Source organism: Pleuronectes platessa, chromosome 14 (genome assembly GCF_947347685.1).
Source record: "Pleuronectes platessa chromosome 14, fPlePla1.1, whole genome shotgun sequence".
Taxonomy (NCBI): domain Eukaryota; kingdom Metazoa; phylum Chordata; class Actinopteri; order Pleuronectiformes; family Pleuronectidae; genus Pleuronectes; species Pleuronectes platessa.
The window spans coordinates 13823245-13837529 of record NC_070639.1 but is presented as its reverse complement, the minus strand read 5'-3'; the positions used below and the strand labels follow the sequence as shown (position 1 = coordinate 13837529).

General features: G+C 41.1%; 1 protein-coding gene across 1 annotated transcript; it reads right to left on the bottom strand.

Moving 5' to 3' along the window:
• Positions 1-1920: 1920 nt before the first annotated feature.
• Positions 1921-6134, bottom strand: slc38a11 (solute carrier family 38 member 11). The gene is made up of 12 exons (XM_053439658.1): positions 6058-6134; positions 5842-5962; positions 4886-4960; positions 4654-4788; positions 4400-4465; positions 4135-4241; positions 3971-4050; positions 3746-3816; positions 3050-3211; positions 2851-2963; positions 2442-2573; positions 1921-2354 (listed from the first exon to the last, which is right to left on the bottom strand). Exons 1-12 carry the CDS (start codon positions 6067-6069, stop codon positions 2115-2117), a joined length of 1314 nt encoding a protein of 437 aa, XP_053295633.1. The 5' UTR covers positions 6070-6134; the 3' UTR covers positions 1921-2114.
• Positions 6135-14285: the final 8151 nt, after the last annotated feature.

The window sequence follows — 14285 nt, the reverse complement described above, 5'->3', positions numbered from 1 at the left end:
GGGACATTTTTTACAATTGCTCCCCTCTAGGCGAGCTAAAAAGGTATATCAGTAAAATTTATTTCCAATTAATTCAGGATGTTTTCTAGCAATGGAAATGATCAGAATGTCTTCAGGACAAAGGGCAGTGAAAATATGATTGTTTTAAAAAAAGTGGTCTTGGGTCCACTTACTTTTTCCACTTTAAAACTACCATAACAACACATGTTGTAATAGTTAAAATCCCGACAGCTAGATTGACAACCACTAATATCGGACTAGTAACAGAATCATGGGGATTGGTCAATTAAGCACATTTATGATTATTATGATTCATGTGATCTCTTGCACACCCTAGCTTGCCTGCACATTGTTTCTCTGTCCAATTGGCAGGGACAGGGATATTGTTTTTCTCTGCGTATTCAAATGCCAGTTCACGGCACTTAACTGGAGCAAGGCCATGGAACTGGTCAGCTAGTTGTTTCAATTGTTTGACAAGCTCCTCCTCCATCTCATCTGTGAATATTCTCTTTACCTCAGCTACTGCACCCCAGGTTACTGATTTTACTTTCCCTTTCTCTTTTTTCTTTATGAATCTTGTGAGGGTTGTCTTATCAATATTTCTATCCCTTCCAGCTTTTCTTAAGGACTTCTTTCCTTGCATGATCTCCGCGGCTGCACTCTCCATCTCTGCGTGAGGTGTTTGGCCCCAGGTTGTCTTCCTGGTGTAGTTTCTTGGCATGATGGCTTTTCTAAAATGTTTATGACATTAAAAATAAAACATATATAATGTAATATAACACTAAAATATGTTTAAGACTAAACTTAACTTGTGCTTCATGGTGGGGTAAAGTGAGACACTGTCCCACTTTACCCCGAAGCCACAATTTTAGAAAAACAACATCTCTTAGCAATTCAGGCTAATCTTCAGCTAGCATCAATCACATGGTTTCATATGTTGGAAGTTCACCAACATGTATGATATAAGTTTTTCTACCTGAATCAATTTGTTTTGACACAACAGTTGATTAAGTTCAAAGCAAGAAAATATACTTTTACATGCAAAAAAACACATTTTTGTGAAAAAACATACTTTCCACAGCACCAGCACCAACTTCTCCTTCATGGCAAGGGGGGAATGGGAGGGGCTTGAAAACATAATAGTCACATGACCACAAATGTGTTCCGTTGCCTAGATACAGGGGGTGTTTCACATCACCCGATGTCCCACATTACCCCGCTCTCCCCTACCTTCTCAATCAATCATTCATCTCAGTAATATGTTGTATTTAATTTTTTTTTATTTAGAATTTAGGTATGTATTTTATTCCTATTTTGTTACTGTATTTTGAATTTTTGTTTTTATATTCTATATTTATTTATTTATTGCTTGTGTGGTTTTCTTTCTAAATATTTCTGAGCATGGTGAGAGGGAGCCTGTGACCCAAGGATTACATTGCCAGTGACTGCTGAATGTTATTCTTGAGCTCGAATGGTGACTAAAGGTCATCGAGCGTTTGCAGAACAGGCCCCAAAACTCTGGAATGACTTACAAGCTGAGATCAGAAATGCTACATCAAATAACATTTTATTTGTATGGCCCATATTCATAAATCCCTCTTCCCTTAACACAAAAAAAAACAACTAAAAGTAGAAACCTCAGGTGGAGTCACATGTGATGTCGTGTGGAGCAGATCACATCAGCAAGAATAATAAATATCAAAACAGATTATTTATTTCAAAATATTACAATTTAAATAGGCAGATTAAACAATTCATATACAAACGTTTATTATTATTATTATACTGAGATTTCGAAATAGCATGTCCCTTTCCGAAAGCATTAGCACACGTCTCCTTGGAAGGTTCTGGACAATCTGTTGCTTCAGTCACTAGATTATTTGTGAGTTTGTGCACTGATGTTTTATCAGTAAAGTCGTACGCAACATGGATGACCTAACTCAAAGGTGTTTGATTGTGCTTGAGGTCAAGGATCTGTGTGGGAAAGTAATCACTTCATAATACAGACTGCTGCCACAACATTGGAAGCACAAGGTGGCCGAAAATATAGCCGCAATCTGTAGCATTAAGATTTCCCTTCATGGTAAGAAAGCCCAAATTCATCGGAGGACATGTCATACAGGTGGAGCAGTGACAGACATGTTGGCGTCCATACAGTAGAACATGTCCGCGCCGTGGGAACAGTCTTGTGGGTTGAGGCCGGTCATGGTCAACCCGGTGATCACGACGAATAAGCCGGCTATTATCAAGATGGTGGCGATCAGGTTTTCACCCTGGTACCAGCGGCCAGGGGAGAGTTTGAGGATGCACGCCCACGGGATGATGAAGATCAGGGGTGTGGCGCTCAGAGCACCCTGTGTTAAATACAAATACACACACATAAAGCATGGATGAAGGAAAACATGTGGATAGATGCACATGGTCGAGTAGATCTGACTTACATTCAGCTCCAGAACAACTCCGAGACAGTCGTAGGCCAAAGATATCGACGTGCAAACGGCAACTATGAGCGTGGTTATGACCACGTGTTCAACTTTTGAAAGGTCCCGACTGAAAAAGACATTGGACAACACCTGAGAGGACACACAATAATATGGAAATGAATTAGACCCAGACTGTGTGTGTATTTAAATTACGGAAGAGCAACTCTAATTAGCATTGTGTTGGAGAAGACCTAGTAACTCGCCTCCAAGCTGACACTGTTGTGCTGTGACCTACTGAGCAGCTGTGCAACACTTTCTTCTTGTTCATTTTGTCAACAAAGCCATCTTCAAGGGTCAAGAACTCAAAATAACAATTTCCATTTCACATGATAACGTCTAAGCAGTAACGAGTATTAGAATCACTTACCTCTCGCGTCACAAAACACTCCAGTGGAAAAGTGGTTATTATACTGAAGCCAAAGCAGAAGCGACCAAATGTCGCCAGGTTATCCTCTCCGCAGTAGTTCTCAAATATGTCTCCTGAAAAGTGGCAAACGTGATATCGCAACAAATTTGGGAAATGAAATAACATGTCGCACGAGGAACTCTATATTTTTTGCTGATACCTTGTGTGAAGCCGGTGAAGGTGGTGTAGCCAGCGACAGCAAACGCAGCACTGATTACCAGCGCAGAACCGACTGAGACGTGGGTGACTTGAGACCAGTTAGCTAGAGAGGGCTGCTCCAGGGAGCCATAGATGAGGAAGCTGTTGTGGTGGCATATGAAGGCTGAGGAGACACACGGGACCAGATCATCAGAGCTTTATTAAAAACCTTCAAACACCTTTAAAAACCTTTCAAAATGTGTATGTCATCCTACTTAGATAAGAGCAACACAGTTTGAAGCAGTCCACAACTTCAGACTTCAAATTGTAACTCTTCCAAACCACTTGGGAATGAAAGACTGTCTCACTCTGTCTTACTTCAGGTGTATTTTCCTGAGAGCGTGCAACAACCATTGGGTTGTGTGAGGGTTAGGGTAAGTGTGATAATCCTGTGTGAGATTTGAATTCAATATTTACCTTTTTGTTTGACTTAGTGACTTATTATATAATTGTTTGCTATGGACACCTGGATTCCAAAAGCGTCTGCCTCAATTCAAAGCTTCACAGATTTACTTTTTTGGGCCACTTGGGGGCACACAAAGCCCAAAAGATTCATATTTTCTCTCATATCTTATACTGTTGTTCTGTCTTGTTTTGTTCTGTGTTGTTTTGGTCCCATGTATTTTGCATAGTCAATCATCAGAATTCACAGACTCACCAAAAGACATAACACCAACTGCCTGAATTGCATTCCACTTTGCAAATGCCCATGCGTTCTCTGTAGGGAGGCTGGTGAAAGAAAGAAAACAGAGAAAACTAAGATTATGTTTCTATAAAAGCATTTTAATGGGTATTTATTAAGAAAAATTCAATGGTTCACACACAGGGACATTCAAATAAAAATCAGAGTGGGTTAACAAATTCAGATTCAGCAGATTCCTACATTTGGGGTCCCAAGGTGGCTGCTCGGATGATGACGACGATGAGGATGGTCAGTGTCAGCACCATTGACAGGAAGGACACCTGGCAACACACACACGGGAACGTTTGACAGGCAGTTTTTGAAATCACCAAATGACATCTTGGACATTTTATCAACAGTCTTGCCTTCCCCAGTTTCTCTATGTTTCGATAAAGTGAGAGAGGCAGCGTGAACGCCAGCGTTGACAGCAAGATCACAAAGTGACGCTCGGCGAGCATGTGACCTGGACCCACTGCAAACACAACACGTCCCGACATACGTTAGAAACTAAACAAAGGAAACATTCAGATCTGCACTGCATGTTTGGTTTGAATAACTTTGTTTATGGCACACATGGTCTCATCTTGCTTTATCTATGCGTTGGAATAAATTTGACGCAGCGTGGCCTACCTCCTGGTATTCTCTGAAATACTTTGGTCATTGTGTCACCAGTTGTGATGTTGTAACTAACCATAGCTGCAGGAAAACAGAGGGGAAGTATCGTTCTGTTATTCATCAATCAATCTGCAGCATTTTGAAAAGCCAAGTGTCAAAGAACAGCATTGAATTAAGAAAGTAAAGCCAACAACCTTTCAGGCCACACGGACATAACATGCCGCGAATATAACACTACAAAATATTAAAACTTGATATAAACAACTTACCGATGAAAGGATAAAGGAACTGCAGCGCAGATACAATCAGAAACCCAGGGAAACCGAATGTGCTCTGCACCAGTGACTGATAACTGTTTGTCCCCGACAGGTTCCCTCCTCTGATCAACAAGACGATGGAATAATCTGCGATGAAATGACCAACATGATCTTATTGATTTTTTCTCGACCTGGGAAAATTCATATCTCATGATTCTGATTGTACCACCTTCGATGAACTCACCTGTGATCAACGCAACAGTGACCAGCAGCAGGAGGCCCAAGGGGAGCCCTGCCTGGTTCAGTGCATACGGTAAACCTGGTTTTAGGAAAGGTAAATAAAGCATATACGCTGCAGCTGAGGACTGTAGAGGCGCAAACCAAAGACGTAACCAAAAAAGCAACATTTACACAGGAGAAAGCGGATAAATCATTCACACAAACAAACACATGAAAAAAACACACATTTGGTGATTGCAGTTAAATGCCATGACATTTCCTGCATGTGATCCTCTGGCTGTGGGAAATAGAAGTAGAGAACATGATATTATCTCAACAGTGAACAGTCACATTCCCAACCATCCAATGAATGCCACCCTACCGTGGCTGCTAGTTCAATTAAGGACTGATTTTTAATATTATCTTAATACTTATCTTAACTTTTTAAAGTTCAGTACAGTCTGGCCCCCAGTTATATTTGTCTTTATGGTCCAAGTCATAATCTAAGATTTTCAAACCAACACATTCATTCATTTTGACATGTTGTCTAACAAAACTCAGTTTTTATCACAAGTTGTTTGTGTGTTATTATAAAAGAACACTAAGGAAGTCTCACATGGCATTAGTAGTGCAGTAAGTCAGGCTCCAGTGTGTCCCAGTGCTGCAGGGGAAAGGTCGAGGCATATTTCTGGGGTTGAAAGAGTTAAAGGGGAGAATTGGGGGCAGCAGGCGCGAGTCATATGATACAGAGGCTTTACCGCTGCAGGGCTTCAATGCTGTGAAAGTCTCTCCTTGTTACACAAAACAGCAAAACTGCAGCTAATTATTTAACCGAATCACTTCAGTAAACCACCGATAACTTAAAAGCCTGAAATCTGCCATGGCCTGCTCTGTGTGATTGATACAATTGATCATTGGGTTTGATGTAATTTAACTGATCCATGTTTATTTGTTAAGCACTTCAGTGTCGTGGATATTTACCTATGATTCCTGATCCGATTATGGAATTGATGAAATTGAAGGTGGCAGACGTCGTTGACCTTCTTGCTCCTGATGCATCTTTTTGTGGATGAATTAACATGGTCCCTTCTTCATGTGGCAGCTGGGAATAAAAGTCAATAATGAAGAGCTGTGACAAAGAAAATGAGATGGTCGCTGTTATTTAAAAATCCTACACGAGGAGCATCACTGTGTTACCTGCTGAGCCATCCTGAGCACCTGGGGGTCGCTGGTTTGATTCCTCTGCGGTCTCCTCTTCTCATATGTCCTCTGTGTGATTGGGACAAAAACAAAGAAGAAAGAAAAAAAGTCTGCTCGTTTCACCCCACAGAAACCGTGGGAAACAAACTCAGCAGCGCCCCCAGCTGGTGAAACTCCACGACCCCGTAACGTCAGCTAGGGGATGACCTAAACACTGCAGGCCTAAATCCTATTATTCAACACTGTATCCAACTAGTGCTAATTCAGCTGACCTCTGTGAAATAGGTTGGACTAACTTGGTGCCAAAATATGAATAAATGCAAGTACAATTAAAGTTATTGAAGGATTTATTAAAGGATTATTCTATAAAGCTGTTAAAAAAATAAAAAGACCTTCTGTGCAGGCACGCAAGCGATTTAAGAATAAGGGAGGAGCTGCACATATTGTGTAAGCTACAGACAGAAAAAAAGCAAGTTTCTCACAATGAATTAATGCTGTTTGCCTTCAAAAATGAAACGCTTGCATCAAATGATTGCAAATGGATATTTTAATATTGTGTATATTTTTCCATACATAACCAAAAATATAAGGAAACTAGAGATCAACATCAGATATCATATCAAATATCATTATTCATTTTTTCCATTAATGATTGAATGTATGAAGTTGTCCTTGTGTCCAGAATGCAGCAGCTTTGTCGTCTTGTGTCTGCTGGTGTGTGTAGAAAGTCTCTCTCAGTTTCCCACACTCAGGGATTGAATGATGTGATCAGTGAAGGACAAAAGCACCTATAAAGCAGCTTTTGTGACAGAACGTGGGCGTGTGCTGCGATGGAGACACTGACCTGAAGTCAGCCCACCGACCATCTGGAGGGAAACAACCTCATTGGATCCCTCTGCGCTCCGATCAGAATCAGGTTTAATTGGCCAAGTAAGTTGTACAAACAAGGAATTTGACATGGTCTCTCAATGTTCTTACATAGAATACACATAACAACACAAAACAAAACAAACAGTGTGATGGTCTAAGAAAAAGAAAGAAAATGAAGTGCAGGGATAAATATTGAATGGAATGAGTATTACAAATGGTATGAGTATTACAGTTGTATAGTGAGGGTAAAATAAATAATATAATTAAATATAATTACAATATAATATAACTTCGGGAGTATTTGTGAAGTGGTTATTATAAAGAACCAGGGTTATTGCACAGTGCCACGGTGGATTGGCTGTTCAGGAGTGAGACAGTGAGGGGGAAGAAACTGGTTTTGTGACTGGAGGTTTTGATGAACAGAGATCTGTAGCGCCTCTCAGAGGGGAGGGGATGGAATAGGTTGTGTCCAGGGTGAGAGGGGTCTGCAGTGATCTTTCCTGCCCGTTTCCTGACTCTGGAGGTGTACAGGTCTTGGATGGTGGGCAGGTTGGCACCGATGATCCTTCCCGCGAACCTGACTGTCCTGACCTGACTCTGATGGTTTTAAATGTAAACTAAAATGATCAGGAGCTAATGGGCAACTATTTCATCTGTAAAGTGAATATTTCAGGGTTTTGGGTCTAATCTTCACTTCTGGAAAATACCTGTCAAACAATTATATACAGTCATATTTAACAGTGAAAGATTATTGCATGAAAATTACCTAAATAATTGCCAAAAAATTGAATCATCAGCCAACCAATAGGTCTCGGGTATCCATGTTCACAGTGGGTGTGTTTTGGGCGATCTGGTGGTCATGTAATCACATAACGCCGGACAACACTCATCCATGTCATACCGGAATAAACACACAATCTAGATACACACATACAAAAGATGTTACACATAAGAAATGTATGAGGCGACAAGCTGCTGAGACACTTTCAACGACACGGTGCTGTTTGATTGGTAGGGCTTCCACGACTAAACAGACCAAACGAGTGGAGCCTGTGTCGTTGATCCTGAGGCGACGGCAGCTCATCACTCAGCGGCTCCCCCTGGTCTGATCACACAGGTCTTCTAATGATGCTACGGCAACTTCCAACACAACACAACTGCCTCAGTTCATCACACACAGACGCACACATAGACACTGAGTCGTATCCCTATAAGCACCAAACCATGGAAAGAACTAATCACGAGAACGAGCATTTTGAAATACCTTTTATTGTTAATAAATTAAACAGTGCGGAACATTGCAAAAGAAAAGTAACTTGAAATTTAAAACATAAATATAACATATGTCTAATACAGATATGCAGTGCGGAGACGATGTCCTGGTTGTGCAGACAGTCTGGTGAACGGCTCAGGCTAAGATAAAGGAGGAGCAGCGCTCAGCGGCTTCCTGCGCTTCCTGCGCTTTCTTCCGGTATTGCTACGACAGGTGGGGGACGAATAAACAAAGAGTCAGGAAGGATGTCAGTGTAAATGAGAAACTCTGAATATCAAGCTTGTCAACCAATTTGGAACATACTACAAATTATTATCACTGACCTAAACAGAAGCAAAACAAAACCCTAATAACAAAACTGATTTCTGTTTAAGTCAATGGATACTAGTTAATCAGAGTTAGAAATATCCTGCTAGCAGGAGAGATAAATATCAGCATCACAGAGACACACTCCTCATGTTTCAGAGAGACCTAACACAAACAGGATCCTTCAAATCAGACAGCGTTGTCATTTCATACCTTCCCAGAGGTTTCATGGCGTCTGGGTCCTGTTGAGGAGTGTTGGAGGGTTGAGGTGAGGGGCTGGACTGAAGCGCTGAGAAGCGGTTGAGGCCCGCAGAGATGAAACGTTAAAAGATGGATTTAGTGAAAAATAACGATTGTGGGTGATCAGAGTCAAGGTCCAGTCGTTAAGAGGAAGATGCTTCACCTGACTCCGTATACAGGATATGCTGTAAATTACTTTTTTATATCAGGGTTTTATCAAGTTAAATTTAAAACCTTTTTAAGAATATAATGGAGGAAATTCTCGTAAAATGTAATAGATATGAAAGACTATCAGACTCCCAGATTTCTAACAGGCTTAATATCTTTGATGAATCAGTGACAACTACAGCTAAACAGAGCTTAACAGTCGAAACATTGTGAAGTGTGTGACACCCTTCTATCGTTAAGTGTTGCAGTATGAACTCCAAACAGTTACAAGACTCCTGATCAGCAGGTCATGTAGTGTGAACTGCACAGTGATCCGACAGCTTTGAAAGTCATGTTGTGTGACCTCACCTGAGTCACTGGCCTTGGCTCCTCCACCGCTGCCCTTCACCATTACGACTTGAGCCCAGGAGACCTGCTGGATCTTCTTGTCCTTTTGAGGCTGCACTTTTTTCGGCTCCTCCTTGTCTTTAGTCTTGGCCTCATTGTGGTAAATGGGTTTCAGACCCTGCTCGGGTCCTCTGGACACCCAGTTATTCTGAAAAAAAAAAAAAAATGTACAGAACCACATAATAACTCCTTAACAACAGCAGTGTAGATATTCATTGAACAGTATGTGACCAGAATATATAGTATCATGTTCCTGGTCATCAGACTGATATGGTGAAATAAATCTCCATGGTAAAATCCATCTTACTTTGAAGAATTTGAATGTTGGACTCTTTACAATTGTGCATATGAAAGAAAAATCGCGAAGACCCACTCACCATTCTCAGGTCTATAATATCCTGCAACAGGTCCAGTATCCGAGTCGCCATCTTCCCCTCTCTGAAGATTTTTTGAATCTGCCTAAAATACTGATCTATCAAAGGCTGGTGAGACAGAGAGGGAGAGAGATGGTTAATTTGAGACATGAAGTTCATGTTCAGCATGTCTCCATTCAATCTACCAGACAGCAGGCTGCAGATATTATTATTCTACAGAGTTGACCAATTGTCCAGTTTATCATTTGGAACAGTCCTGACCGCCTGAGATGAACTTTTCTCTTTTATGTCTTGGAATCTGTGTCCATGTAAATCAGAATCAGCTCTTAAATCACTTATTGGACACTTGCAGAAGAATACATCTTGTTGGGATGACAGCAGAGACATGAACTGATCTTCGGCTGCACTCATCCCTGCAAACAATGCATTTCTCTTAATATTTAGTTTTGGAAAGGCAAACCAGCCGCATATTATCCTGTAGATTATATTCAAAGCTTTCAATCTGTAACCCTTTAGACCTTTTATAGACCGTAATAAAATAAATTCAAGATTTATGTCAAATCTGTACTACTACCAGCTCACCTTGGCCTTCTCTGAGTCAAAGTCCTTGCCGATAGTGGTGAGCAGGCTGCACAGACGCTCTAAAGACTCTCTGTCGTAGTTCGTCAGCAGCCTGGCCACGCAGTCATGCATGACGGGCGCCGGTAGCATCTTGAGCTTGAACAGTTCTCCTATGAGCTTGATGTTGCCGGTGGAACGCCGCCGGATAATGTCCTTCACCTTGTGCAGCTCTAGCAGAAGTCGGTGACGATCCGTCTAATGGGACCAAGAAAACAAACTTCTTGAACAGAGTTGAAACAGAAAGAAAAGAGGTTTCGGTAAAGATCCGGTGTCACACTTACCCTTGCAGCAGAGTCCAGCTTCTTCTGCTTCGCCCTAATTACCACATCATCCTCCTTCTCTCTCTCAAACTCCTTCTTACAACGGTTTAGCAGCAGCTTGATAAAGCTCACTGTCTCGTTTGGTTGGTCAGCGATGGGCACTTTGAGCTGCACATGAACAGTAAGTGGAACGATTTCAGTTGTGAACATAAGCAATAAAAAAAATTAAATAATGAACTAACCCTGAAAAAACAGGAGTTTTCTGCGGGTTTAACATTTGTTTTTATATATCAACAAATTAATATTTTCGTATCTGGATTATTTGGATTTTAATGACTAAATTTCGAAGAAATTGTACTTTCTTGATTCTAGTTGTTCTGGGTCTGTACCCTCGGGGATGATGCACTTATTGTAAGTCGCTTTGAATAAAAGTGTCAGCTAAATGAAATGTAATATATATTTAAGGTTATTTTACCAAATGATGGCAGAAAGAAAATGTAATGGTTTCTCTAGAACGCTTGTTAATAGAGTCTATAATTAAGGACATGCACGTTTAATAAATTGAGTTTTAAAGGATTATTTTTTACTGATTTTCAAACTCCTTAATAAATAATGTGTGTGTCGTCTAGTGTAGACTCTAGAGGCATCAAAACAATGAACCCTCATCATCACACTGTACTGAATTGTGTTGCTTTTCACAGCATTATTCTGCATCAAGGCAGAGCTGAATATGAACCAATTGATCCATTTGCTGCATAAACATTTAACAAGTGGTTGACTGCCTATTGAGACACTGTGTGCACACCCCTCCAGTAGATGGTTAAAAGATCAGTTAATTCCTCCATTGTTTTTTGCATCTGATGCAGTATTTATGTACTTCTCCGAATCCAATTCAAACAATTACGTTACAAACACAAGACTCTCTCGTTCCAAAGACGAGACACTTCTCTGCTCAACTAGGCGAACTGCTTACCGTGGCGAGGCAGCAGCAAATCTCCCCGTAGGGCATCGATAAGCTGGACTCGTCGATGGCTTTCTCAAACACAATGTCCACGACTCCGTTGAGCCGCTCCTCCGTGTCGATGTTCAAGAGCATCACCTGCTTTATCAGCTGGTTGAAATTTTGAGGCGTCAGCTTGTACAGGATACGGCGCACCATCTTGAACAGGTCCTGAAGGGAATAGGTCATATCAGGTACTTAAACTCTGAGGTCATCAAGCACAAAGACTAATCTCTCGCTCCACATGAAAAACTTGACCTGTTGTAAAGCTACTAGGAATATGGAAATTAAATACTCACAATGATTTTCCTATATTTACAGATTTGAACAACATTTTTACTGGAATTTCCAATACTTTGAAAATCTTCCATCACGTAGATTAACATTAATTATCAAAAAAGTCTGTATATGTAATTTCTATGTATGCCCACTGCTTTGTGGATTACAGTTTCTGTATATTTGGTCGTACCTTTGTTCCCTGTGAAATTGGTGGCGCTGGGAGGCTTTCCCTCTTCATGTCCGGTTTCCGGGCATTCTCTGATGTCTTCAGCTTATGATCATGTTGAACAGACTGCCTCACGATGATCTTACTGGGTGGTGGTTGCCGCGCCCCAGGGTTTATAAGCTTTACACAGGAAGAAAGGAAAGTAACAGATTTTCAATTCCAGTGTTTAAGTTTGTGTGAGTTTCATAAGTAAGGCAACATAAATATCATTTAGGATACCCTCTCTTATCTAAAAAGCTTGTTTACCAATACCTGTATAAATATCTGCATAAATATCATAAAATATTATCTGTTTCTGATTATACAGCAGAAACTTAACAAGTCCTGCTGCTGCTTTAGGTTCAAGCTTTAATTCTAATGAACGTTTCAAATCTCTCAGATCAAACTATCTTTAATAAAAATTTCAGCTCAAGTAATTTACATTTTTGAAGTCTGTAGCCAATTCTCCAGATTTTACCCGGCGGACAACGATTTAAGTTTCCATGGAACACGACCAGTTACCACATGGTTATTTGATTGTCATTGTTTTTGTGATTCCAATGTAGAAATATGAGCAAATCAACTATGAGGGACAGAAAGTAAATAGCAGCTTCACGTCTCCTGTATGCGGTGCATTTTTACAATCCTCAAAGAAGGTTAGGAAAAGGTAGAATGGTAAGAACAGTGTCAAAGCCTCGGACAGCTCGTCTCACCTTGGAGACCTTTGCGATATTCCTTGGTTCGTTGGTCCTTCTTTTGTTCCTAGTTGGCACAGTGGTCCAGGGCTCCTCTTTCTGTATGCGCTGGTCTCCCTGCTCACTTAGATCTGTGGAGACACACCCACCCAAAAAACAAAAAAACAAATAAACAGGTAAATACAGGTTTAAGATTAGTGCACAGGAAATACAGTGCAGTCAAACGGCTGTGAAAGTGGCAGACAGAGTGACATTTCTGACTGTATCTGTGGCATGCTGCGTTACAAGATGAAATATTATAGCTCAGCTAGCAGATGGGAGGGAGTGAGGGGGCTTCCTGGCTGCTGTTGGGCCCAAAAGCATCTCTGCAGGTTATAGGGACAGGAAGTCTACAGACTGGCTTCCTGAGTCACTATAGCTGTGTCGATGTGATTCTAAGCCTTAAAGAGGATTTAGACTGCAGGCCTGACCTGGCTGGCTCTCGATGTCCTCGGTGAGCCCGTGCTCCTGCACTTTTCGCGGCTCCTCCTGCTCTTCAGTCTTTGCCTTCTTGCGGTCCATGGTCTTCCGACCCTGCGCGGGTCCAGTGGACTCCCAGTTGTGCTGAAGAAAAAAAAATGTTCAGAACCACAATGACTTCAAACCTGAATCAGACAGTTTCTATACTGTTAAACAGATTTCTTTGCTCTTAATAACTCAGTGCTTGTGTTATTTTGGCATAAACAGAGGACTCACCAATCTCAGTTCTATGATATCCAGTAACATCAACCTTATCCGAGATGACATCTTCCCCTCTTTGATGATTTCTTCAATTTGTTTAAAGTACTGATCCATCCGAGGCTGGTGAGACACAGGGGGAGAGAGATGGTTAATTTGAGACATGAAGGTCATGTTCAGCATGTCTCCATTCAATCTAACAGACAGCAGGTTGCAGATATTATTATTCTACAGAGTTGACCAATTGTCCAGTTTATCATTTGGAACAGTCCTGACCGCCTGAGATGAACGTTTCTCTTTTATGTCTTGGAATCTGTGTCCATGTAAATCAGAATCAGCTCTTAAATCACTTATTGGACACGTGTAGAGCTGTCAAGAAAACATCTTGTTGGGATGAAAGCAGAGACATGAACTGATCTTCGGCTGAGCTAATGTTAAAACCACTGCTGTCAAAAAGTTCACATCACATCTTCATCCCTGCAAACAATGCATTTCTCTTAATATTTAGTTTTGGAAAGGGAAACCAGCCGCATATTATCCTGTAGATTATATTCGAAGCTTTCAATCTCTAGCCCTTCAGACCTTTTCTAAGACCGTAATAAAATAAATTTAAAATTCCACCAGCTCACCTTGGCCTCCGCTAAGTAATGGACCTTGCCCATGGTGGGGAGCAGGCTGCAGAGACACTCTAGAGACTCTTCGTCTCGGTTGCTCAGCAGCTTGACCACGCAGTCATGCATGGCGTGAGTCGTTTGCATCTTGAGCTTCAAAAGTTTGCTGAGATGTCCAGCAGGGAGAGAGAGGAGTGATGACAATTAAAGGTCAAAGGA

Excerpts from the sequence above, each read along its gene's own strand:
- slc38a11 (XM_053439658.1), bottom strand. Across the intron at positions 4,961-5,841 it reads AATCGGATCAGGAATCATAG|GTTTACCGTATGCACTGAAC; the intron begins GTAAATATCCAC and ends TCCTAAAACCAG. Across the intron at positions 3,817-3,970 it reads GCCACCTTGGGACCCCAAAT|CCTCCCTACAGAGAACGCAT; the intron begins GTAGGAATCTGC and ends TTCTTTCACCAG.